The sequence below is a fragment of the Drosophila eugracilis genome, unplaced genomic scaffold (genome assembly GCF_018153835.1).
Source record: "Drosophila eugracilis isolate 14026-0451.02 unplaced genomic scaffold, ASM1815383v1 contig_367, whole genome shotgun sequence".
Taxonomy (NCBI): Eukaryota; Metazoa; Arthropoda; class Insecta; order Diptera; family Drosophilidae; genus Drosophila; species Drosophila eugracilis.
Genome location: NW_024573224.1, coordinates 3,928,432 through 3,953,424, shown reverse-complemented (window position 1 = coordinate 3,953,424; position 24,993 = coordinate 3,928,432). Strand labels below are relative to the sequence as shown.

The 24,993-nt window shown below is 36.8% G+C and overlaps 1 protein-coding gene across 5 annotated transcripts in view; it reads right to left on the bottom strand.

Annotated features, from left to right (window-relative positions):
- Positions 1 to 24,993, bottom strand: part of LOC108116604 (poly(U)-binding-splicing factor PUF60-B) — a 93,454-nt gene that overhangs the window by 24,968 nt on the left and 43,493 nt on the right. For 2 of the 5 annotated variants that reach the window (XM_041818795.1, XM_041818796.1), the window contains exons 3-4: positions 17,360 to 17,407; positions 4,097 to 4,135 (exon numbers count right to left, since the gene is read on the bottom strand). The exons of 1 other annotated variant lie outside the window; for it this stretch is intronic. In XM_041818795.1, coding sequence (XP_041674729.1) covers positions 4,097 to 4,135; positions 17,360 to 17,407 — 87 coding nt within the window. The remainder of the gene's footprint in view (positions 1 to 4,096; positions 4,136 to 17,359; positions 17,408 to 24,993) is intronic. 2 more of the 5 variants (XM_041818797.1, XM_041818798.1) reach the window with 2 other exon arrangements.

Sequence of the window (24,993 nt, the reverse complement as noted above, 5' to 3'; positions counted from 1 at the left end):
AAAGGAAAAAACCGTAGCTTCCATGTGGGTGTGAAAAGATGCCCGACAACAGCAACAGCAGGTGGCCTTGAGAGGTGGAAAATTGTTGGAGCTAATGGGTGGTGGTTGTAAGGGAGGTTCCGTTGGAGGTTCGTTGTCAACACACACTGTTGGAGGTCCTCGGTTAGGTGACCAACGGAACGTTTATTTAATTGAAAGGTCAGTCTGCTGGATACAGTTGCCCAAACCACAAAAGTGAATGAAACAAAAGGTTGATTAAAGGCAAAACGCAGAAAACAATGGAAAGTGCAAAGTGGGGGGAAAGAAGGATTAGTTGGTAGAAAGGATTTCAATGGAAGTGAATTCAATGCTTCCAGATATAAGTAGAACTAATGTTATCCACTTAATGAAAGGAAAATAGTTGGAAACAATGGATAGCGGGTATAGTTTTATAGTTATATAGAAATTTTCTGGAAACAGTTTAAGGAGGAGGATTTATTTTCAGGAAATTGTCCAGATAAGGATCTAAGATATTCCTTCTACGAAATGTTTCTATGAAACTTTAATAACTTTAGCTTTAATATTCATGCAAATGAACAAAAATATTCATGTTCATTGCGTTAAGCCGAAAACTGGTAATAAATCCCTGAAAAGCCGCCCCGAAAACCAACCCCCAACCACTTGCAAGTTGAGGTAACTATCAAATCAAACTAGCTGGTAACAATTACATCATTTTGCAGACAATAACGAATGGAACAAGGACTTTTCAGGTTTTTCGTGGTGCTCTTATATCCGAAACTCACTCAAACAATTAGCTCAAAAGACGAGGTTGAGGTCGGTGGGTGTGAGTCACAGCGCGTCGTCGTCGTCGTCAACGTGAAGCCCTATGAAAAAGTTTCAGTTTTTGCGCAAACAAATTGGATTATTCGATTACGTGTTTGTACAAGCGCATTGGTAGGAGAAGGTTCAGAGCGGGGGGGGGGCTTGAGGGTAAGGTGGAAAACCAGGTGAGCTGGTGGTGGGTGAAGGAGGGGTAGCTACCTGAACTGAGGTTGGATTGTAAAGCGGCCAAGGGAACAAGTTTTTAAGGGCACCTTTGGGGTTCGGTTTCTTTTTTCATAGGGGCTGCAGTTCTCTTGTTTGATTTTGATTTATTTGGCATTTGTTTGCCAATTGGCAAATGTTTGTAAATCTATTGAGAGCAGAAATGTAATCTATAATAGATGGACTCCATCTTTATACGTTGGAAAATCGAAGGCAGATATTGAATGTGGAAGTTTAAATATTTGACAAAGTTTTTTAATAAATTTTTAACTATATTTTTGAATATTTTAAATCTCAGATTGGCCCAATTAGTTTACAAACTTTAGTTCAGATTAATGTCTTCACAAAATGAATAAATGATTGAGTAAAATATTAACTAAAAATGTCGAATTCTAATTTTTATCACATTTTTAAACATTTCCAAACTAAAACTTTTTTCCATTTAGTTTCCAATATAGCAAAAGGTATCACTTTCCCATTTGAGTTGAAAACTGCTGCATTGTTGCCCTTTAAGGGGAGGGCCTAAAAATAAAGCCCAACCAAGTGACCGGGGCCCAAATTGAAAGTCAATATAGTGAACAGTTGGCAAACACCTCGTGTTGCCAGCGACTGAAATTTATTGTTACAAACTGGCTTAATTGCTGGCCAACGGTTGGAAGGGGCTTTTAAAAATTCTGTGGCCCGACTCTTTTCTAAGCTTTTATTGAACGAGGAGGAAACCGGGTGAACTCTGTTGGGAAGTCTGGACACTTTGATTGCTTGCTTTTAAAATGAATTTTATATATATATATATACCATTATATAGTGGCTTTGGACAGGTGTTTGACATTTGTGCAATATACGAGAATGTGGATAGTACTCTCATTTTACCCATTTTATTTATTTTGCTTTTAATTTCTTGTTCACAATGAGCGGCCCGCAGCTGTCGGTTCTGTGTCTGTCAGATGGTGCGTATGAGTGATTTTTAATTTAAATTTAAAACAAACAAAAGGCAAAAGGCCAGCCATCTTTGCTTTAATGAAACTCAAGAAAACGAAGCCCGCAGTTAAGGAAAACTCAAGAATCAACAAAATAGTGAGGAAAATGGCACAGAAAAGGGCGTCCGAGTAGGGTGTTAAGGCGAAAAGTTTGGGCTAAGGAACAACATGTGCAAGTTATGTACAATCGATAAACTCGAGCTGAGTATATATTTTGCTGACTGGCTGACAATTAACCCCTTACGTGCCAATTGCTTGCTAAATAAATTAACTCACTCTTACACACACGCATCACGTTGGCAACAACAAAGTCAGCAGAATTCTTGGCATTTTAATTGGCCAAGCCGACGCCTTGTAGTTGGCCATAAAAAAGTTTACTCTCAGCCAACTTGAAAAGACTTTAACGGAAACATAACCTTAATGGGAAACGCCTCAAAACTTGGTTAAACTTGAATAGCCCTTGCAGAGTATGGTAATTAAATTAGGTCTTTTGTTTACATTTTCCACAACGCCCTTTTTCTACTGCTTTCTGCTCGCAAGGTAATGAAAATTAATCAAGCATACGCCATGTGTGACATGGGTAAAGTGCAGGGACTGGTCAGAAATAAGGGAAACTTTAAGGGAAGTCATTATTACAGCAGAAAATATGCTATGCAGACTGAAAATCATTTGTAATAGTTCATAAAAATAATCAGTTGTCCAACCAGACGAAAGAGAAAACTCAACGCTCTCAATAAATATATATCGTTGCCCATAAAATCCACAATAAAATCGGAAAAGTTACTTTACTTACCATTAAGCTTGACAGTCATTCTCGGAGACTGATACACCCGCATATGGTAGATTTCTTTGGCTTTTTTCTACCCTTTTGTGTTAAGCAAAGATCCCGACTTGCCAACCACTGGTATTCCCAACGACCAACACAATGCAGTTTGAACGAACGACTTTACATTATAATTCATTGAACGAGCAATGCGATTTTTGGCATTCCTTAACTGTACTGCATCTCTGTACTGTCCCAGGAAAAGCAAAAGGAAGAGAACCTCCGTCACTTTTAACAATGACATTCGGTGACCCCACCATGTGCCTCATCTCAACTCCCTGGTCTTCCCTCTTTTCGGGGGGGCAAACATTGTGCTACAAAATGTGCATATGCCACAGGGCTGCTGTGAGTTCCACTCTGAGCTCCACAAACTTTCCCCACCGCAATTTCTGCCGTTTGTTGGCATTTCACATCCCCAGTTCTTCCCCTTTTCTGTGTCACTTTTTTTATTTACTCGGATTTTTATACATGAGTTTGTATTCCATTTCATGTCACATACGCATACGAATACGTTAACGAACAAAGCACTTGGGGAAAAAAATTAAGCAATTTATAAACGAAACGTTTTTCTTTATTGCTTAAAAATAAATATATATGCAGAAGGAATAATCAAATAAACCCGTCGATTTACACTAATTGTTTGATTGTTTTCAGCATGAAATGGTTGTATGATTGCTTGAACTTTTAACAGAGAAATGTGTTAAGTTTTGTATTCTCTTTAAAGCCAAAATGTCATCTGCTACCTAACAATTACTTTAGAATTCATTAAGGCAACGTATTTAAATATTATGGCCACTCGAACTTTAAACAAATGCTCCTCAAAACTCAACTTCAATGTTTTTACTTTCCCTCGGGAGCTGGGCTAAACTTTTGTTTCGGTTTTTATTTTATATGCCAATTATAAAGGCCGCATGAGCTGCCAAAAGCCAGAACCAAGTTCAAACTGGCTTAAACCCATCACATTCATTTTGGGCAGCCACTTCACTCCACGCCAAGCCCCTCGGCAAAAGTTTGATTAAATTTTTATTTGAATTTTTGCTTTTAAAGTTTTACTCCCCCTCACCCCTCAACATAATGAAACGAAAATGAATTTAATCCCGTGGAAGGTGAAAGCAGATTTTATGGCTGGGAGTCAATCACAATGTATGAATAATTCGATCAGGGCTTAAAACCACTACGACGGCCGCTCTCAGTGACCCTTTCCCTTATACTCATTCATGTATATATATTTAATAATAAATGGACATAATTAAGCTTAAGACCGATGGCTTACCCGGCATATAGAGAAGTGGCGTTCATCTCCGATACTGACCTGCAAGAGACAAAGAGCAGAAGGGAAAAGGAAATGCGATTATAATAGGGTCAATTATAAGTTTTTAGATCAGCTAAAGTCTATTACAGGGTAAAAAGCTAAAGATAACGACGAAAAACACGAGCAACAACTTCAACTACGTTTAACTAGGAAATTAAGTTGTCTTTTTATTTATTTATTTTTTGTTTTTGTTTTTGCTTTTGCTTTTGCTTTGGCTAGTGAAAGAGAGACTAGCATTAACAGCTTACGGGGTAAAGTCAATTCTTTTTGCTGTAAATTGCATTTCCCTTCGAGGGTCGGACGATATCCCCCGAGGAAAGGGACAGAGTGAGTGGAAAATCTGCACAGTTGATAGGTAAAGCGCAACAAAACCAGCTCTCAACGAGCCAAGCGAAAAGGACGAAAATATAAAATGCGAAAGCGGAAGTTTAAGTTTTTCTTTTCCCATTTTTTTTTTTTTTTTGCCAGAGAGACAAGGATGAAGGTTGAACAAGAGCAAGGGTCGGACGTCTGACTGATGTCCATCAGAAGCTTGGTATGAACGGAGCATAAAACCATATCAAATGTCAAGTTGAAGTGGTAGTTTTCGCGGAAATATTAACAATCAGTCAAGTCATCAAGTAGGACCAATTCATCAAGGTGATGACTTGCAAAGTCAGTGTTGTTAAAACAAAGAATATGAAACTTCACTAAGCTAGTCATCACAATACAAAAATAAACTTTATTTTCAATTGTCCCATTTGTTATTAAGTTTAATAACTTCGTCAACGGACGGTAAGCCATCTTAGATGCGGAAAGGAAAACTTGGCAGCTAAGTGGCCAAAGAAATTCTAAGCTTCTGCCAAGAAAATTCTTTGCCAAACAAATTTTATGAGAAACAATTGACATTCGGAAGCCAAGAAGCTTTCCCGGCTTCAGGCTAGAAAAAAGAAAATAAGAGAATATTTGTAATTTATATTTTTGAAAATGAAAGGAAAAAGGTTTCTTTTTATGTGTCTTAGATTTATGAGACCAGCTTTTGAAAACGAACTCCGCAACTCGAAAGCCAACTTTATACTTAAAACTTGGCTAGTAATGACAATCTTAGTCAAGATTTTCCCTACCGAGAAGTCAATACTTTGCTAGAGAAAGTTATTGAGGTAATCTCTATATAGTGCTCCCCTATCCCTTCCTTCTCTTTCCTTTTCTACAATCAATATCACACTTTGACACAAGTTTCATTAGAGAACATATTGATCCTTGGGAAGCAGAAGTTATCCTACGGCCCAACAAGATGAACGAGAGGCAAAAAAAGGACCAAGTGACGAGATGCACGTGCCAAAAGTCTCAAGTTTAGCTGTTGCTGTGGCTACTCACAAAAAAATTCGCCAAAGGCGCTTGCAGGAAAATCGGGTGGGCGGAAAAGGCAGAGGTGGTATGTGGAAAATTGAGGAAAAACTCGAGTGGGATGAGCTGGAGGATGACGACAGCTTGGTCTTGTCATGGTAAACGCGACGTGAGCGTTTGCTTGGCCTTTGGCAAGTTTCTTATTGCATGCATGTGGTGCTGGGCAAAAAAAAAATATTAGGCAAAGGAGAAAAAATGGGAGAAAAAAAGAGAGAGGGTGGCTGTAAAAAAGTAGTGTTGCATATTTATGTGCGCAGCAACCAACCGTTGCACTATGTGGAATTTGACCCGTTTTTGTGGCCAAAACTCATTTTTTGAAAATATACAAATTTACGTTTTTTCAATTTTACCAAATTAAGAAATGATCAAAATGCTATGTTACATACCTAAAATGTTAATTTAACAGCTTACTGTTAAAATACAAGCTGTTAAACTCAGCTGTTGCAAGCGAAAACCACGTGCTGTTAAAAATGTTAATTTTGTGGTGCAACTTCAAATTTGCATATCTCTTAGAAAAAATCATTAAAAAATCTAATTCAAATTGAATATTGATTCTTAAGGTTAATACTATTTTTTTATACTAATACGTTGTGTTTTTCGTTCGTATTTTTTTAACAATTTGTATGTTTAGCAAGTGGTGTCCCTTTGTTACTTTTAGAAAGAAAGTTGAACTTTGCAAAGGGTTTTAAAAAAAGTTTCAAAGAGTATCAGTGAGTGTCCATAACCATGTTGTAGATTTGTCAATTCTGAATTCAGAATATATTGGCTCATTTGCGTTTTTTTGCGAATCTTTGCGTAATTTGAATTTTTAGGAAGCAACCTCTTGTTCAGCAATGCACAAGTTTGGCGTAAGCCAGGAAGTAGAAGTAGAAGTCACCCAACTGTTGGCTGGTGAAATTTAGTTTGCAAATGGTATCGACGCAAGGGAAGAACAACAATAAATACTTTTTTTTATATAATAATAATGAAATTGATGAAAATTATGCAGTTGAAAATGAATACCTAGAATAATACTACCAAAAAAATTTATTTTTTAATAACTTCTACATTTATTATCCGATCTGGACCAAATTTGCAGGACACATTTGAAATCGGACATTCATCTTGTGTTTCAAAATTGGGGTCTCTAACTTGAAAATTGCGCTAAATATTGCATTTTTGTGGGCGGAAAAGGGGCGTTGCCACGCCCACTTTACAAAAATACCTTCCTTTAGTCATAACCATCATTATACAAGAAACCTGTAGTGGAAAATCTTGTTAATTTTAAAAATATTAATTTTGGCCACAAAAACGGGTCAAATTCCACATAGTGCGTTGGACCGTTTGAAGGCTTTTGTAATTAAAAAAGCAAAAATCTTTACCCCAACCAAGCACACCTGCCCATGTGTGCAGTGGATCTTGAGAAAGCTGAACTGCGATATGTCAGGAAATTACAAAATTGAACCTTTTTAATACTTTTCTTACAGCATTAAATGGTTTTTTGTTAAATTTTTATCTGAGCTTGTTTATTAATGATAAATTCTTGTTACAATCTTTGTCTTAAATGATTCATTAGCCATCATCATTCATTAATTAAATATAAAGCCTAAATTTCATTTATAAAAGTTCTTATTCAGTTTTTTAAATTCAAAATAGAGGCTCTACTGTAAATCTTTTGCCTTTTATGTGGATGAGTTTCCATTTGGCAGTGGCGGCAGACGGGGGCGGCCGGAGACGGGCTTGGCTGAAGGATGGAAGAGTCGCAACGCTTAAGGATACTTGTGCAAGATTTATGATGTGTTAGTTTTTTTTCGAGTGGAGTTCTTCGCACAACATGCATATGCATATGCTCAAGCATGCAATTTCTGTTTTCCACTGTTTCACCCTCGGTGTGTGTGTTTTTTTTCATCGCATTTGGCAAATGGCGCTCAATTTTTTAATGAGCGCGCCGGAAATGTGGAAAATGTCTGCTTGGAAAGTGTATAAGTATGAGCGAGCATGGGCTGTGAGCGTATGTGTGGGGTGTCACTTTGATTTATGAACATCGGCCTGGCATCCGACAGATTTTGTCATTTTCAGCTGTCGCTCTTTGTGGTGGAAAGTGCGCTTTTAGGCGGGGACGCAAAAGGAAAATTATTTTTAATGGTCACAGCCAGGACACTTCATGGTCCTCCTCCAAATCCACCATCTCTTTCTCCTCCTTTTTGGATATTGATACGTAAGCCCTTCTCTCGGTGAAGCACTTAAACTGTATTTACGCACATGCGTCCATTAATCAAACAATTTATCAAAACATGTCATTCGGTGGCACTTCGAGGAGTGGTATTTTGTAATCGACTACTTCTTCTATTATCGAGCAGCAGCCTAACCGGAAGGAATCGACTTGTGGGCTCAGATTGCTGCCATCGTGTTGGAGCTGTCAATCATGATGATGACACCGATCGTTCATTGCCACACTTCCTGGGGCCAATTATCTGCAGTCAAGTGAAAACAAATACAAGTTCACTGGGCAAAGAAAATGGTTAACAAGAAAGTGATTCTAAGGAAAGGCACTGTAATTTATTAATACGTAAATTCAAATCATAAAATATGGCTTAGAAAAGATTGTGGGTTATGAAATCCTGAAGAAAATAGCACATAAACTTGACAAGTATTTTTTGCTTAAGATATATAATCAAAGTTAAACATTTTCTTCCACTGTATCTGGAATATATCCCATTAAAGCCTTAAAGTATCTCAGCCATATTTGCATTTATAAGTAGCTACACAGCCAAGATGGCTATAGTTTACCATGAGCGGCAAACAGGATTTACAAAGTCAGAAAGAGGTTAATAACAAGGCGTTCCCCTACACACACACTCTCACACTACAAATAAGAAAATGTATGGAGATTTTTAGTGCGGGGCCAATCTTGTGTGCTCTCACTTACAGCAGGATAATGCAAAGTTTGTGATAATGTTTGAACAAAAAGAGCACGCAAACATGAAGAAGCAACGAAGGACTAGTGGCATAAAAGGATATGAGAGTGTAAGCAGGCATTTAACCTCTCAAAAGTAGAGCCATCCATCAAAAGATTGGCTTTCACTCCATTGATGGTGGGACAAATATTTAAAGTGTATGAAAGTGTGTCAATTAGTTTAGGGGGAAATAGATCAAATGACGCATTACTAGTTTGGATTGTTATTAGATATGAATATATAAGAAATTTTTTAAGATCCTTTCAAATTTTGGTATTTTTTTAACATTTTCTTCTATAAAAAACTTTTATTTAGTTTAAATACCTTCTTTTTTCTTAAGATATTGCCTTTTTAGCCCCCAAAGCTTGGTTTTACTTAACTTGTATCTTTAATTATGAAATGTTCAAGCTTAAGTGAGTTTTTCCTTGTCCTATACACACACACAGACATTTGTATGACATCTTCAAAACGGAAAACTTTACCCTTTTTAACCCAACTTTTGGCTTCACTTTCATAAGAGTATTCGGCGACTGTTTGCAGTCTCTCCGCTCGTTTCCCGTTTTCCCGGTTTCTATTTAGTAAACATTTTCCCGTCAACGCCGCCGGATGATGCTTGGCATTTTCCTATTTTCCATCTCTCAGCATCCGTTTTGCATAGTGGGCGGGGAGGAAATTTAAAGCGTACTTCTAGAGGGCTCCTCAAGAGGTTTCCTACATTTTGGCAATTCTTGTATCACATTTGGCATTTGGTTGAGTGGGTGTGCGTGCTCCTTACTTATGCATGTGTGTCAAAGCCATGCAAAAACGAAGGGAAAAAATGATGGCATACTTTTACGGGTCACTCCTTTTTAAATCAGCATTCATTCATTTTTACGGTCTCTCAGGCATTTTTTTGTTTCGTTACTCCTTGTGCCAGCACGCCTCCTTCACATAATTGAATTTTTATGACCGACGCGACAAGCCGAGGAACAAGAAGCCTTTGGAAACGTAGGGAAAAAAGTAAGAACAATAAACCTAACAGCCATAAAATAACCATAAATCCAAATTTTTGAAAGCGCCTAGGCCGCGTTGAGCACAATGTTTTTTTATTAGCTGCCATAATCGAAGTTCGGTGTTCGAGGCTCGAAGTTAGCCATGTGTCCGTTTACTGCGTCCAAACATGCGACAATTCCGATCCGCAATTGCAACACAAATTGCAGCTGCAATTGCAATTTGAGATTTGTTCGATAGTTGGACACAGAGAAAAATTGGCGAATTTTTTTATATAATTGAAAATTAAATAAGATAAATCATAAAGAAAATTTGTATTTAAATAGCTCTAAAAATGCTAAAATCTGAAGTAAGTATAAAACGGACATACATATTTTTCCCTGTGCCTTTTACACTTTTTCTTCTACGTTTTTTCCCCCCAGTTGAAACTTTAACCGTCTAGCCCGAAAAAGGCATTTCCTGGCAATAAAAGACCGGCGCGTTGCAATTTCCATTGCACTCAGTGCAATGAACCGGAGTCCCGGAGACAACAGTATGGCAAACTTTTGAACATGGCGTGATTTGCGCCTAAAAGTATGCACCAAACTGCAAGAACAAAGCAGCCCGATAAGCAGGAAAACCAGACTGGCTATGGAGAGGGGTTACTAAGGGGTGAAATGGGAAGAAGATAGGAGAGATAATGGTTACGGGGGGTGAAGAGGGTCGGAAGAGCAGGTCCAGACACCGAGACAGATGCCCAACTGTCAGCCATTTGGGAAGAAGTCTTTGTGTTGTCCAAAAATGTCTGGTTTATGTTTCACTTTGTTGCATTTCCATTGCACAATGACAGCCCAATGAATAGGCATAAAAACTCATAATTAGAATGTATAAAAAGCAAAATAATATTAAAGTTGTCTTAAATGGTTTTAAATCGAGACAATGAGTAGATTCAACCTAGAGTTTCTAAAACCAAAATCTAACATAGTATCCTTTTATCTTTTCTTTTAATTGCACACACTTTTCCTGCATTTTCCAGCATCCCTCGTAATTTATGCTGGACCCCAACGCTGGGCTTCCGGTTTTTTGGTAAAAAATTTATTTTCATTTCTCTCCAAGTGGGCAAAATTTATCACGTTGAGTTTTTTGTAGCTGGCTGTTGCTTAATGTTCAAGTGTCGACTATCTCTTTCCTGCCATCTCTCTGGCCTTCTCTCTCTTCCTCTCTATCTGTGTATGAAAGCTTTTGCCAGGGTGTGTGTGTGTGTGGTTGTGCATGTGCGAATGTGTGCATATTTGTCTATTTTGTGCAGCTTGTTAAATATTTATCTGCCCTTTTTTATGTCTTCTCTAACACCAGAGGAATGACAGGATAAAGGGAATGCTGCATTTTGTTAACATTTTTGGACTACAAAAATATTAGAATACCTAAAAATGGTTAATAAATATTTTCCATATTTTATTTTTTAAGTTTAAATTCCATAAGCTTCCAAGCTATCTCAAAATATTTTTACTATTCTGGCAATCTTATGAATGCACTTTTTATCTTGTAATTTGTTTTTTTCCCTTCAAAGAGTATTTAAAATTCGACGACAACAAACAAGTTTCTTGCATTTCATGATCCTGTTGCTATTTCACCACTTTAGGTATGCTCATGCTCTATATTCCGTTTTGATGCGTTTTTTTTAATTAGCTGCAATTAAAAATTTAAGTGGCCTTACCAGACCAGCAAAAAAAAAAAAGAAGCTGGAAAAAAGAAACGAATGGTCAAGGAGCTTAAAGTGAGACTTAAAGCCATGACAGACACATCTGTCGGTTGGTTTTGGCCCAGTAAAATTTCATAACCTAATTAACTTGGAGTGGGCTGTTGGAGGTCCGTTCACAACTCCTTCAGTTGGGACAAAGAAATTTCCATTTCACCGGCAAACCGGAAGGAAGGGGGGAACTTGCAACTTTTGAAAGTTTTTCTCTCTTTTGAGGTTGGACTCTCTGCTAATTGCACTTTTTGAGTTTCCAATTATAGTAGGTTAAATATTTATTTAAAGCCAAATTGTGGAGTAAGCTGCAAATGTGAAACGTGGCCAAAAGGTAGAGCCCACAGAAAATGGTATAACGTGACTTGCTATTTGTGTAACCTGACCAAGGGATCTCGTCTCGGTCGGTGGCAGTTACCTGCTCTCCATTATAATGTTAAACAATGATGCGGGCGGATTGGGTGGTATTGTGGGTGGCTTTGGGTGGTTTTAGTGGGTGGTGTATGTGCCGGCAACAAAAGTTTAATTGAATTTCCTTCACCTGGCCAGCGGCTGGCTGACGTCAAATGGTCCACTTTTCCGCTCTTGTTGGAAATGATAATATATATAGTATATATATATATCTTATTCTTTGAGATATATCAGGGTTGTGTCTTTTCTGAAGAGTGTCAAAGTCACTCTGATTGATTTAGTTTAGACCGAGCTTAAGAAAATGGCGATAATTAAGGGAGTAAAGTAACTAAGAAGTTTATAGACTCATGCCTTACAGCCACATAAGGTTGTTTAACTTTTCAGATAATGTGTTAATTTTTACAAATTACCTTAAAATCCTTGCATAATCGATTGTGTTTAAATCAATTAATACAAAATGATAATAAACTCACTTGATATGGCCTATTAACGCTGGGCCCTCCTGTTATAATGAACAAAGTAAGATATATATAATCGCATTAAGCGTAATACTGCACATCACGTCCTTGATGTTAACGTTAAGTTAATTGAGCCCATATTAGCTGGTCAACCTTTTGCATTAAACTCCACACAGTAAATGCAAATATCGGCCTCCCTGCTTATGGCGTTTCCGTCAAATTACGCTGGCAATATGATACGGTTATAGTTATCGTTTATCGAGCATGTGTGCCTCTGGGTCACCGAATCCATCCGCCACGTCCTTGATCCCAGCACTCTGACCCATCCCCTATCGTTCGCCTCACATTCCACCACCCACTTGCAACGCTGCTTGCATATTAAGCACTTGACTTGCGAGAATGCGTGTATCTGTATCTCATACATGTATCTATAGCTATGCATATATGTATCGGTATCTATATCTATGGATTTGTGTGTGTGTGTTTTTTTCCCGTGTCTGTTCGTGCAGCGCAAAATTTATTCATAGCTTCCGCTTTTTGACTCATTATCATTGACTTGCCATGTCGATATACTATACTACATATATATGCTTTGCGTATCTGTAAGATATAACCTTTGCAATTGCTTGAGGTTCATATGGGGAACATTTTGTTTTTATGTCTCAATCGTTGACCTCCGTTTTATTATTCATCCAACGTTGCATTGGCAAAAGCTATTTCTTGATTTATCGATGGATTTAAAAACGCTTTAAATGCTGAAATCATTAAATTTGCTTACTCACTCGTACAGATTTATTCAGCAACTTGGGTCTGTTTGCGTACTTTCGAATAGATAAACGCATTTAAATTGCTAGGAAGTGCAAACTTTGCCACCACTGCCAGAGGTTCAGGGCTGCTGGCCGAAAATTTATGTTGACAACGTGCTGGGCCACCACGTCACCGCTGCACCATCCCAGCACCCCTTTCCCCCTTATATTTTCCACGATGCCCAACTGTGAGAGTCGAATGAAATGACCAAACGAAACCAGCAAGTGCCGTGCGCTTATTAATGGGTCATGTGTGCAGAGCCAAAGTTTTTATTTAGCTTCATACGAGACACTTGAAATATGGTTTATCGCATTTCGAAAATATATTTTCATGATTTATTATACGGAGCTTAATATATTTTGACCGCAATAAACAGAAGCTAACAACTCAGAAATATGATATTTTTGATAAAGAAATTATTAAGAAAAATAATAAAAGACTATATCAGTTTGATTTAACAAAAAACTCTTTTAAACACTAAAAATTTCATTATCCTTAGTTAAAAAAATATGTATAGTAAATCAATTTCGTTGAGTGTTCTTAGACCAGCAGCAGTAGAAATCATAGAGCACAAAGCATTCTGACTGGTAGAAAGACTAGCATCCTATCTTTTACTACTTGGTCCGTGGCCCAAAGAGTTTTGCACTGAAAGTTTCACTGCTCTTTGGGGAAAAGTTTTTGCTATCGATATCAACCTCCTCCCCCACACATATACGCCTCCATTCTTCTCATCGTAGTTCATTTTTGGTAATTTCCCGCCTTTGGCTGAAGCAAATTATGAGCTTCATTTGCATATTCGTATTTTCAACGGTGAGAAGCAACAAAGGGCTGAAATTGAAAACGCGATTTGCACGAATTTACAATCGCAATTTACATAAGCTCCAACCCTCTGCCGCCCACCGCCCCATTTTCAAAAGGTGTTTCCAAATGCATAAATCATCAGAGAATCCAAACACTCGCACACACACGTACGAATCAAGGACAACAGTGCGTATTGTTGATTTGAATTTGGGAAATTCCATTGGCGAGTGGATCAAAAATGGAAAATGCCAATGTAATTCTAATGAAGACAGCTGTTGCTATTGATTCTGACGTCGATTCACTGCAAACAATAAATTCTGTTTGCCATCGAAGTGAAGGAAATTAAGCCAATATTGCGTATACGCAGAGTAGGAAATTAAGTGGTTGACAGTGGGAAGTGCCAAGGTGTGGGTAAACAACATGGACAAATCTTAGCTCTCTATTTGCTAAGAGAAGAGTTTTTCAATTGGAATTTTCATGGAATTTTCCTTGTGTTTGATAAAGTCAACAGAGCGTTAAATTCAGCCGCCGTCATTGTAATTGTCAATTCAGCGATTTCGCCAAAAACCAACGCAACTTGACCCAAAACGTAGTCAAGTGCAAACGGAAAACGCAATAAGAGGATTTTTAAAGGGAAAAAAATTCGAATGGAAAAAACTCCGCTTGGTCCCTGACGTAATTAAAGCCTCGAAACAGCCGGAAGTTGCTAAACAACAGCAAAAAAGGAAAATGAATCTGAAAAACCAAAAAAAAAAAAAAAAAAATTAGAATGCGTCGCTCTACCGTAACAATACACATCCTGTTTGCAGGATGGCAAAAAGGAGCAGCTTGTTCGACTGGGAAATTAAAAGTGCCACAGCAACACAGAGATAGTCCTTAAAATCGAGCAAAAAATAAGGGGAAAAAAGTACAGAGAAGCGAATCAGGTGAAAGGGCGACAATAATTGGAACAGTAGAACGAATCCCTTCGAATGTTTTCTCTTCTCTGTCCAATATCGCGGCAATGTGTGTTGCAACATCGCCGTTTGCAGCTGCAGCAGCTGCTGTTGTGCGACAATAACCGACTAGCGATGGCGACAGCCGCAGAGCAATTTTAATTGATTGTGGTCTTGGATGGCGAAAGTGTGTTCCCATTCGAGAGGCGGTATTAAACGTTGGAATTGTGGTGTAAATAACAGCAAGTTTGGTCAACATTATGAAGGTGTTTTACTGTAGTCATGTGACTACTGCCATGGAACTACTTTAATTTGGAATTTCATTTTTATTTATTTCAAAATCAGAAAGAAGTATTAGTTTTAGATAAGAAATCTTATAAAAATTAACCAAAGTTCTTAATCTTTTTTAATAATAAAAGCTCCAAGATAGTGTATGAAATGGCTTCAGTACCAGAAATTTCTTGTAAGTCTTCATTTCACCTGATTAAACACATGAGTCTGCTTTAAAATCGTGTTCAATTTCCATTTAATTAAATCCATAGTTTATGTAGCATACTTTTCCGCGTTGCGGTTGCATTCCCAGTCAAAAAAGAACACGAATGCCCGCTGCCAGTTTTAATTTCTAAACATAAATTTCACTGCAATTAATTTCCCGCAGTTTTCTTTGTTGTTGTTGCTGTTGCGTGTTTCACGCCATTCTATTTAAGTTGTTGTTTCTGTTGTTGTTGAACAACTTTTTTATGTCATGAAATTTTTAGCACCTTTCTCCACGATTTTCTGGCTTGTTTCGCATATCGTATATCGCACATCGGGTATCGTTTGTCAGTTTTTGGAATGTGGCAAATGTGCTGGACTCACGCATTCCTCTAACATATTTGAAAATCCTTTTGAGCCACGCCCCCTTGCTCTGGTACCAGCCCCTCCTTGGGACAATTTTCCGGCGATTGTTATCGCCCGGCCGTTTGTTAAAATTGCACCCGCACAATGGCTGGAAAAAATAATGCTTTCACAATTGTACAAAAGCAGCAGCAACAACAACAAATACGAGCGGAGAAGGCTTAGTTTTCCACCCGCTGGCCATTTTTCCCGCTTTGCCACGGCTCCGCCATTATAAATAACAAACAAGAAAATTGTTTATAATTACACATTAGCAGATAAAATATTGCATGTTGCCGATGTTGGCAGCCATTCATGCCACGTTCATATATGAGTGTGTGTGACCAATTTGTTGGCCTGACTTTCGAAACATGGCTGTTTCTTTTTTTCTGGCCATAGTAATTGTTTCAGTTCCTAGTCCACTCTATTTTTTCTTTCTGCTTTTTTATGATGTGTTATATGGCGCTAAAGTGTTGTCATTATCGTCGATTACGAATGCGATTATATAATAATCGCTTTGAGTTGAGCCCAGGGGGCGAGAAAACGATTACGATAATTTGCAGCCCTGGGGATTCAAGGAGTTTCATCCTTGGAATTGAAATGTTCATTTATGATTGTGAAAGACTTGCATATGTGTAAGTTGGTTTTCAACAATGAAATGTATTTTACAAATGGCTAATCACACACTCTTGCTGAGATTTGATTTCTGTGAAAGGGTTTTGATTAGGAAATTTGTAATGCTTGTACACTGCAGTGCACTGGCAAGAAAACTGAGAAAGTGTTTTGCTAAGGAATTTGTAATGTTTTAGTGTAAGAATATTTCTCTTTTATTAACCAACAAAGTTGGTTTAAAATCAATCTCATGGTATAAGTTATAACAGAGGTATATATATTATTATTCCTATAAGTTTTTCCCTCAATATTCTCCGTGTAATACCATATCACATATACATACACAGACCATAGACCACGTACCCTCAATTGCTGGCACATTAGAGACATTAAAGGTTCCGCTTCTCCCCATTTAATGTTCAGCAAATTGTGTAGCAAATCTATCCAGATACATATATACGTACATATGTATGTGTTAGCAATAAAATTATAACAAACATGGACAAGAAAACAATATAATTGCAGCCCAGAGCAGAGCACAGCAGGCCCATTCAGGGTTACTCTGTGCCAAATGCAACAGGATTATCCTTAGTCTTCGAACTATCATCCCTTCCTGCATCACCCCAACCGAAAAACACCACAGGCCATTGTTTTGACCATAAATATGTTTCCATAATATGTTTCTAATTGTTGCATTCGATGGCCAACATGGGGTAAAGAGGGCGTAATGGAGATGTCCTTACGCCCAGAGATTGTAGCAATCGAAAGATGCTTTTCTGTATAATTTATGTAAGCTTTAATAATATTTATTTATTTTTTGTATAATATAAAACTAAGTAAAATAGAAAATCTAGAGAATACAAAATCATAAATACACATTTCTAGCACTGAATGGACATTTTACTTTTTACTAAATTACAACACTAAACCAAAGAAAAGTACTACGAGCCGGTTAGAGAGGTAAATGGGAATTTATTAAATTATAGCCATATGCAATGTATACATTGTAAGCCAATTAAAAAGATAATCATATTAAATACCAACTATAACATTTGCTAATTATACATTTTGTTTTTATATTTAACCAATTAAATAGTTGTGGTTTGTTTTTGTTTTTGTTTTTTTTTTTGTATTTTAATCACAATCACACATGGAATTCAACAACAAACAGAATTGAAATAAGCTCTGTGGGTATAATGTTTTTTTTTATATTTTAAATTCTTGTTATAATATTTGGTTTTAGGCTGATTATGGTTGGGATTGATCAGCTGGTTAAAGCTTACCTTGTGGCTGCTGTCAGGCAGGCAAACGCTTTAATGGGTGTCTGAAACCTGCAATGTAAAAGAAAACCGGAAAAGAAAAGAAGAAAATTCGCCACTGGTAAACAAATTTTTCAAATCGATCTCGCTTAAACTCTGCTCTCTCACATTTTCCATTTTTGTTTTTTGGTTATGGTTTTAGGGTTTGTTTTTTGCTTTTCAGTTACTACAAAAATGGTTGCATCAAAACTAGGTATGTATGTATATATTTTAGGAATATAAACGAGTTGACAACATTTGTTTTTACTTTTGTTTTATTGTTTTTATGGCCGATGGATCGTTATTTTGGTGGTTTACTCAAGTGGGATGTGGTTCTGGTGTTTGTAAAATATTTACAAAGTATTTTAAATGCCAGTCAGAGAAGCACGCAGAAAATTATTTACATGGGTTGTTCGCAAACATCTCTATGACCTGTCAAGTGGACACATCATTGAATTTGATTTCATTTGATTTGTTGTTTAAAAAGCTTAACTGATTGCATAATGTCCACTTTGACAGGTTGAGAAAAATATATAGAAAAGATATCTCCAATAACAACTACAGGTTAAGCTAGAGGTAATGTACCAATTTGATGTTGCAAATGCAAAATTATTTCACTTTATGCGGCTAGGAAAATTATTACACTATCACATATTACACATACCAAAACCATTTAATCGGGTAAGTTATTTACACAACATCGGGGTACCATGTTAAAATGCATAAATGCAAAAAATACATATAATTAAATGCGAATGAAATTAATAAACCAATGTAAGCCACACTAACAACAAGGATAACACAGAGTTTGAGAAAGGGGAATGGAGGAGGTTTGTTCTAACGAATACCGATGAGGCCAGCCAACTCAACTCGGATATTGTGTAAAATTGCCAACTTTACTTTCAGATTATTTTCAATTATTAACGTTCTTTATTTATTTATGCTGTCACTGTGAAAATATTACATATAAAAAACACACAAGACACACGACATAAATTACACGGCACTACAACGATGCTACCGGAAGGCAAACAACATAAAATAAACCAACTAAATATCGTATGTAAACATATGAATTGTTTATTATTTATTTGAAAGTTCGCTGCTTTAGATGTTTACTTTGGGCGGGTGGGTGTGAAATTTATTTTGTTCAAATTTTATAATTGCCATAAATATGGAATCTTTGTAAAAGCCGCGGGCGTTGATTTAGTTTTTAAAACAATTTGATTTGGGTAATTGGTAGGTTAAGAAGGGAAAACCAAAGGAAAAAAGTATGTTTTTAAATGATAAGAAAAAGGTGAAGAAATCTAAAATTTACCCTAACTCACACATTAAATTGAAAGCAAACAATCCTTAAGCTTTCTAATACAACCAAACCCTTTCATTTTCCGCCGGATTTTCCTTCTTCACCTTTCATTTTGTGTATGTGTGCTGACATTTCAGTTTTCTGGCCACGAATCTAAGCCAAAATGCAAGTTCTGCTCCTGCTAGATGTGACACCAAAATGTCAACAAGTCGACGAGGCGTGGAGGCTCGACTGAAAAGGCTAATGAGTGGAACGCATCAGGCGGAATGGCCCGAGGGACGTACTCATTTGTAATTAAGAGCAGAGGCTTTCCACATACTATGGTATCAAATATATGGGAAAATATAGAGAGAAATGCAACCGCTTCTAATTAAGCTAGATACTTTCTCCTGGCTATTCTAATTAAATAAAATTCAGAGAAAGAAAAAAGTAAAATGTATATTTGATAGGCAGCCAGAATAGAAGTAGATATAAACACTGGCAGCTAAAAGTCTATCTACACTTGCCCCCAAAACGGGGATAGAATATACAAAACAGACAGCCGGATGACAATCGGGCGGAAAGAATCTTTGGCAAATTGTCAAAACAACGGCAGGCGACAAGGAAAACATTTTTAATTTCCTGCTATAAATTGTATGCAAATGGAATAGATTTTCCAGTTGATAAAAAAAACTTGCAGCCACAAAATGCTGTTTTTCAATTTGGATTTTCACTGATATGTTAATTTCGAATTTTTGGTGGGCATGGTTGGATGGGCGGGCTTAGGGTTAAAATGGTTGTTAAAGACTACAAAGTACGAACACAAAAATGTAGTGAATCGATTATGAGGTGGGTTAAGCTAAGAGAAATATATGCAAAATATATCTATAGTATATAGTTATATATATAAATCTATATATATGGGGAGTACATAATTAGGCTATTAGTGGTTCTACATGGGGTTAAGGCTTACACGCATACACAGACACTACAATGGTATCTAGGGCTATCCCTTTGTCACGATGTTTTTGTTTGGTTTTAGCTATTTTTATAGATGCCAAGTGTTGTCGCTTACCTGAAAGAAGAGAAGAAAGTGAATTGATTAATTTTTGATGATAAAAAGTTAAAAATATTTAAAAGAAAGTATTAAAGTAACCTTGAAATTGCGGCTCTTTTATATCATAAATAAATGTAAACTAAAATGTTTTCCCATTATCTTTATTAAGTTTAAACTTAGCACTTTTAAATATAAGAAGTACTTTTTTCTTTATTTTATATACATACCTATAGTACCTATTACTACATTTACCCACACTTTTCTTCCCAACATTTGCATATCCTGAAGCACTCAACTTGGCCCTGCGATCCCCTTGCAAATTGGCATTAAAAATGTACACGCAATCCTTTTAATCGATTTAAGCGTTAAAGAAAGGGCTGCGAACCGGGGGCTCTGGGTTAAAATGTGCTTTCTAAAGCGTTAGCTAAACGTTTTTGTCGGTTTGTGCATCAAATATGCATATGCAAGTAGCTGGTAAGTAACGTTGGAAGTTCCCCCTAAGTTGTCGTGGTTAATTTCCTGGGATTTTAACATTTCACTGTGGCAGGTGAATTAAATGCGTTTATTGCAGTGATAAATTAGTTTTTCCGACTGATAACTAATTACATTGAAGGATTTATTATGTACCATTTGTTAAATTAGAAGTTGCATTAAGATATCTTTGTAGTAAAATCGCAAGTAGAACAAGTATCTTTTTCCTAATTTCATAAACTATAAAATATGAATCCGAAAGCAACAGTTTCTTCCACAAATACTTCCCCCAATTAACAATTCCTGTAACCACAATCTATTTAAGCCTCTTGGCATGCAGTTTAAACAAAAAGTTATACAGTTTTGTTTTGCCGACATTTTTTTATGACACAAATAGGATTTGGTGGATTTATTTTTGCCAACCACATACACTCGCTTGGGTATCAGCATCTCACTCACTTTCGTTTTAGCCAGTCGCACCATTTGACAACTCTGTCGGGCCATATAAAAGCCGTTGCAAATGTCGGTCTATTACAATTTTTCGCTTTCAATTTTTGTGCGGCATGGCATGGCATGGCATGGCGAAGAGCTTAACTCATAAATCTGACACTCCAGCCAAGTAAGAAAAAAGTATGAGGGAAACCTTTAACATTCGTCGATATGACGAATTGTGACTGGCACGAGTTTCGCCCTCCATAAACTGCATTTTAATTGCATTTTTTCATATAATATTTTTTTTATTCTTGGCTGGGGACCACCTCTTGTTCACCTTGGGGTTAAAATTCGATCCCCAAGCTCAACAGCCTGGGCAGAAAAAAAAAACAGATTTGCATATAAAATAATTCGCTGGCATCGGTCATATATACAGTTTATAAATTATAGAGCAAGAGTGTGTGTGATTTTTTTTCATTCGCTCGAAACGGAAACACATTTATAATTGCACATAAAACCAAAGCCGTTTACAGAGCTTTTTGGGTGTATTCGATTTCCCGGCTGACTTCAATGTTTTAATGATTCACTCACTGCCGCCGGGCTCTGGGCTCTCCACGCTCTGAGCCCCGCGCTATGCATACGTAATTTCCTGCTCGATTTTTACGGCGGACTGACACTGTCGACTGGCAGTCCATTTTAATGGTGACATTTAATATGCGTTAATTATGCCATTTATGGGCAGTCTTTTCTTTATTTTGTATATGGTTTGGTTTGGTTTCGGGGCATATGCGTTAAATGGTTTGTCGTTAAAAGGTCTCATCCATTTTTTATCACAAAAAGCTACCCAAAGTTTACACCCAAATCAGACTCAAAATTGCTTTCGACAGGTCTCCATTGTTGAGCAATTTAGTTAAATAAATTTGAATAAAACTCCGTTTAAGATAGATATTGGCTGAGAAAAGTTTGAAATTGGTTAGGGTAACCCCCATATCAATTGAGACTTATGCTAATTTTTTTGGCACGCGCTCTGGCTGGGATGTTTTTCGTTCAACTGTTTAGAAATTTAAAACCGAAGCTCGCTCTCTACACATTAAAGAATATATTAAAATAATCCCTTAACAACTTTTCCCATCCTTTAAAACCCTTAGAAAAGGTAAAATCTAATGGTCTAGAGATAGATCTACTAAACCATTCCACTATCTCAAACCAATTACAACAATAATAGTGGCAAATAATCGCTGTTAGGACAGACAGAAATTGAACTTATCGGCGGCACACATACCAGCACAAAAACCCTTTGCACAAAAATAAGTGTAGTCTACTTTTTGGGCAAAGCTTTCACGCTGTCGAAGCTCAGCAAATTTTTATCCAATGCTGAGATCTTACAAATACGAAAATAGTTTCATTTTCCCCAAGCTCAAATACATATATATATATCTTGTATATATCTGTAGAGAAGGGAAAGGGAACTGTGGGTCAGAAACTTGGTTTTTGGGGGCGGAAAAAACCTAAAACGGAAATGGAGGGTGTTTGTCTGTGTGTGTGTGTATATGTATATATCCGAGTGTATCTATTGTATGTGTATATGTGACGAGATATGCGAGGCGTAACGAATTGCCGCTGTGCTTTTGCTGTTGTTGTAGTTTTTGTTGTTGCTGCTGCTACCGTTGCCATTATATTTGCGGCAGGAGAATAACTGAAACGCCAAACCCAAGCACAAAAGTTGGCAACAACCGCAGGGGAAGTGGCGAAGACCAAATGTGATATATAAGTAAGAATAGCCAAAAAATGCAAAGGAAATCACACGAATTTTTGATACTTAAGAAGATTTTTTTGTATTTTTCATGAAGAATATTTAAAGTTAAGGTGTTTAAGTTGCTATTTATTTAACATTTATTTATATACCTTTAGTTTCTAACAAGACCTAAGCTTCCTTCTCATTTCCCTTGATGACTGCAGGCCATTCCATAAAAATTAAGCTACATATGTAAGTTTCTGCCTCGAATTTAAGGACAAGACCCCTCATTAACCTCAACTACCAGTCGTTTCGTTTGCCAGCCAAAAATCGTATCAAATGGCAAAAAGAGAGCAGGCACAAACATTTCAGCTATTAGAGGGTGCCTAAAACACCGAAATAAAAACGAAAAGGGTTCTTCACACACAAACACACACACACGTGAGCACCAAAGGCCGCATTTTCGTACACTGTAAATATAATATTTTATTGTACAATAAATACAACAAAAAGAAAAAAAGAAAACCCAACAAAATACTAAGTAAAATGGCGCGCTACTTTGCCTTGGCCGAAAACGGATTCATAACATGAAATTGCTTTTCATGATGGGGCGCTCACACAAAGAAAAAGGAAAGCAACAAACACACACATATGACGGGCATAAAGGGTTGTGTCTATGTTAATGGTTATATTTCTACTGCATCTACATTTCATAACTATTACATTTCCAACCCCACAAAATTGTATTTGCATCATTTCAACGCGTCATATTACCAAACAGAGGTCACCAGTCTCTCTCTCTCTGTGGATATGCGTGTTTCTATAAACAAAATGTATTACAAGTTGTTAGTTGCCAGCCAACTTTGCTTATTAAAATTCTTTATTGCAAAGTTTTAGATTTGTTTGCAAATTGAAAACCAGAACTGGCAAGACATGCAATCTATTTTCCTTCTAACGGAAAAATTCAATTAAATTTTTGGTAAACTTATTTTTTAACTGCTAAACAATATTTTTAAAGTCAAAGTTAGTCAGCATTTACAAGTACAATAACGAAAGCCAAACAATATTTCATATTTGGAAACTTCTCTCCCAATTGATAAAGCCAAACAACATGGCAAATAAAATGAAAATATATATTTATAGAAATTTTCCAATTGCCCTTGGCTGCTGTCATAGTCGGTTAGTCCAGTAAACATAAAATATATGGGAATATAAATTTTCTTTTTGCAAATATTTTGGCCAAGCTTCGACTAAATATTGGCAAATGTAAGCTAAACAGGAAAATGAACTGAATATAAACTTGAATGTGGGAAAATATATACAGAGGAAATGTATAAAAACTTATTTGTAAGTCAAGAAAATATTATTAAAAAGTAAATAGTAAATACATTTTAATTCAATCTAGTAAAGTGTTTACCTTTACACATTTTTTGGCTTTCCAAACTTAAATAAGAGATAAAAAAATAAACAAAAATTTAAAAATTATAAATAGTTCATAAAAATAAAGTCAATTTTCTTTCCTCTTGTTGTCTGACTTTCCTTTTCTATTGCCAGCTGCTGGCTCAAATTGCCAGGCCATATAAATTATGGTCTTTATTCGTTTCTCATCAAGTTGACTGCACTTTGTCATGCGTTACGGTTGCCGCTTTCATTATTGAGCAAGACAACGCTGTGGCATACAGTGCGAATGAGTAACGGCGATAAACATTGTTGCCACGGTTAACTATGGGCAAACACTTTTGCCACTTAATTGACTATTTGCGGTGGTTTATGGCATCGTCTCTCCTTCTCTCTCTCTCTCTCGGAGTCGCTTTTAAACACTTTTAATTAATATTGTTACACACAGCTGCACCAGTGCGTTGCGATGAGCAGGGCGCGTTGAAAAGTTTAATTGAAATTTAATTATACGTAGCATGTATGTGAAGGAAGAGGAACATCTGATATCGGTTCTCGGACCGATTCCCATTGGACGAAGGCGTCCATCCAGAGAGCATCGCATCTCGAACTCAAGCCAATTGAGCGTAAACAACAAATTGTTGATTTGTTTTGTTTGCCCCGTCCGATTCAACTCGATACAATTCGATTCAATTCGATCCGTTGCGATACGGTTTTGTGTTGGTTTTGGCCGTTGCCACTTGAAATTTTATGCCATTATTTGGCTTTGCGCACGATTGATTGATTGATTTATATGAATGAAGCAGACTCTCTGACTTTCCCATGGAAATTTAGAGCGGGTGCTCAATAGAATATTACTACAAGTGTTGGCTGCCAAGATGAGTTAAGTTAAAGTTTGCTTTTTTTTTCGTTTTTACAACGCACATTTTGTGACCTTTTTGTTTGCAAACATTTTTTATGTTAATACGCTTAGGTGAACATCGCTGCGAATCGCTTGACTGAACCGAAGTGAACTCCAAACTCCAACATTAAATCGAGGTGTGCAGAGTTAGACAAAAGGCTTTGCTGTTCAGCTTGTGATTTATGGAGCATACTATGATGCTACCCTTGAAGCTAGTTCACTGTGAATGATCTCATATATATCTCTGCGCGGCACGTCTGCAAATATTATGGTCTATGATCTATGAAGTTCATTGGAAATGTGTTAAAAATGAAAATTTTTGCATTCTGTAGAACTTAGCTGA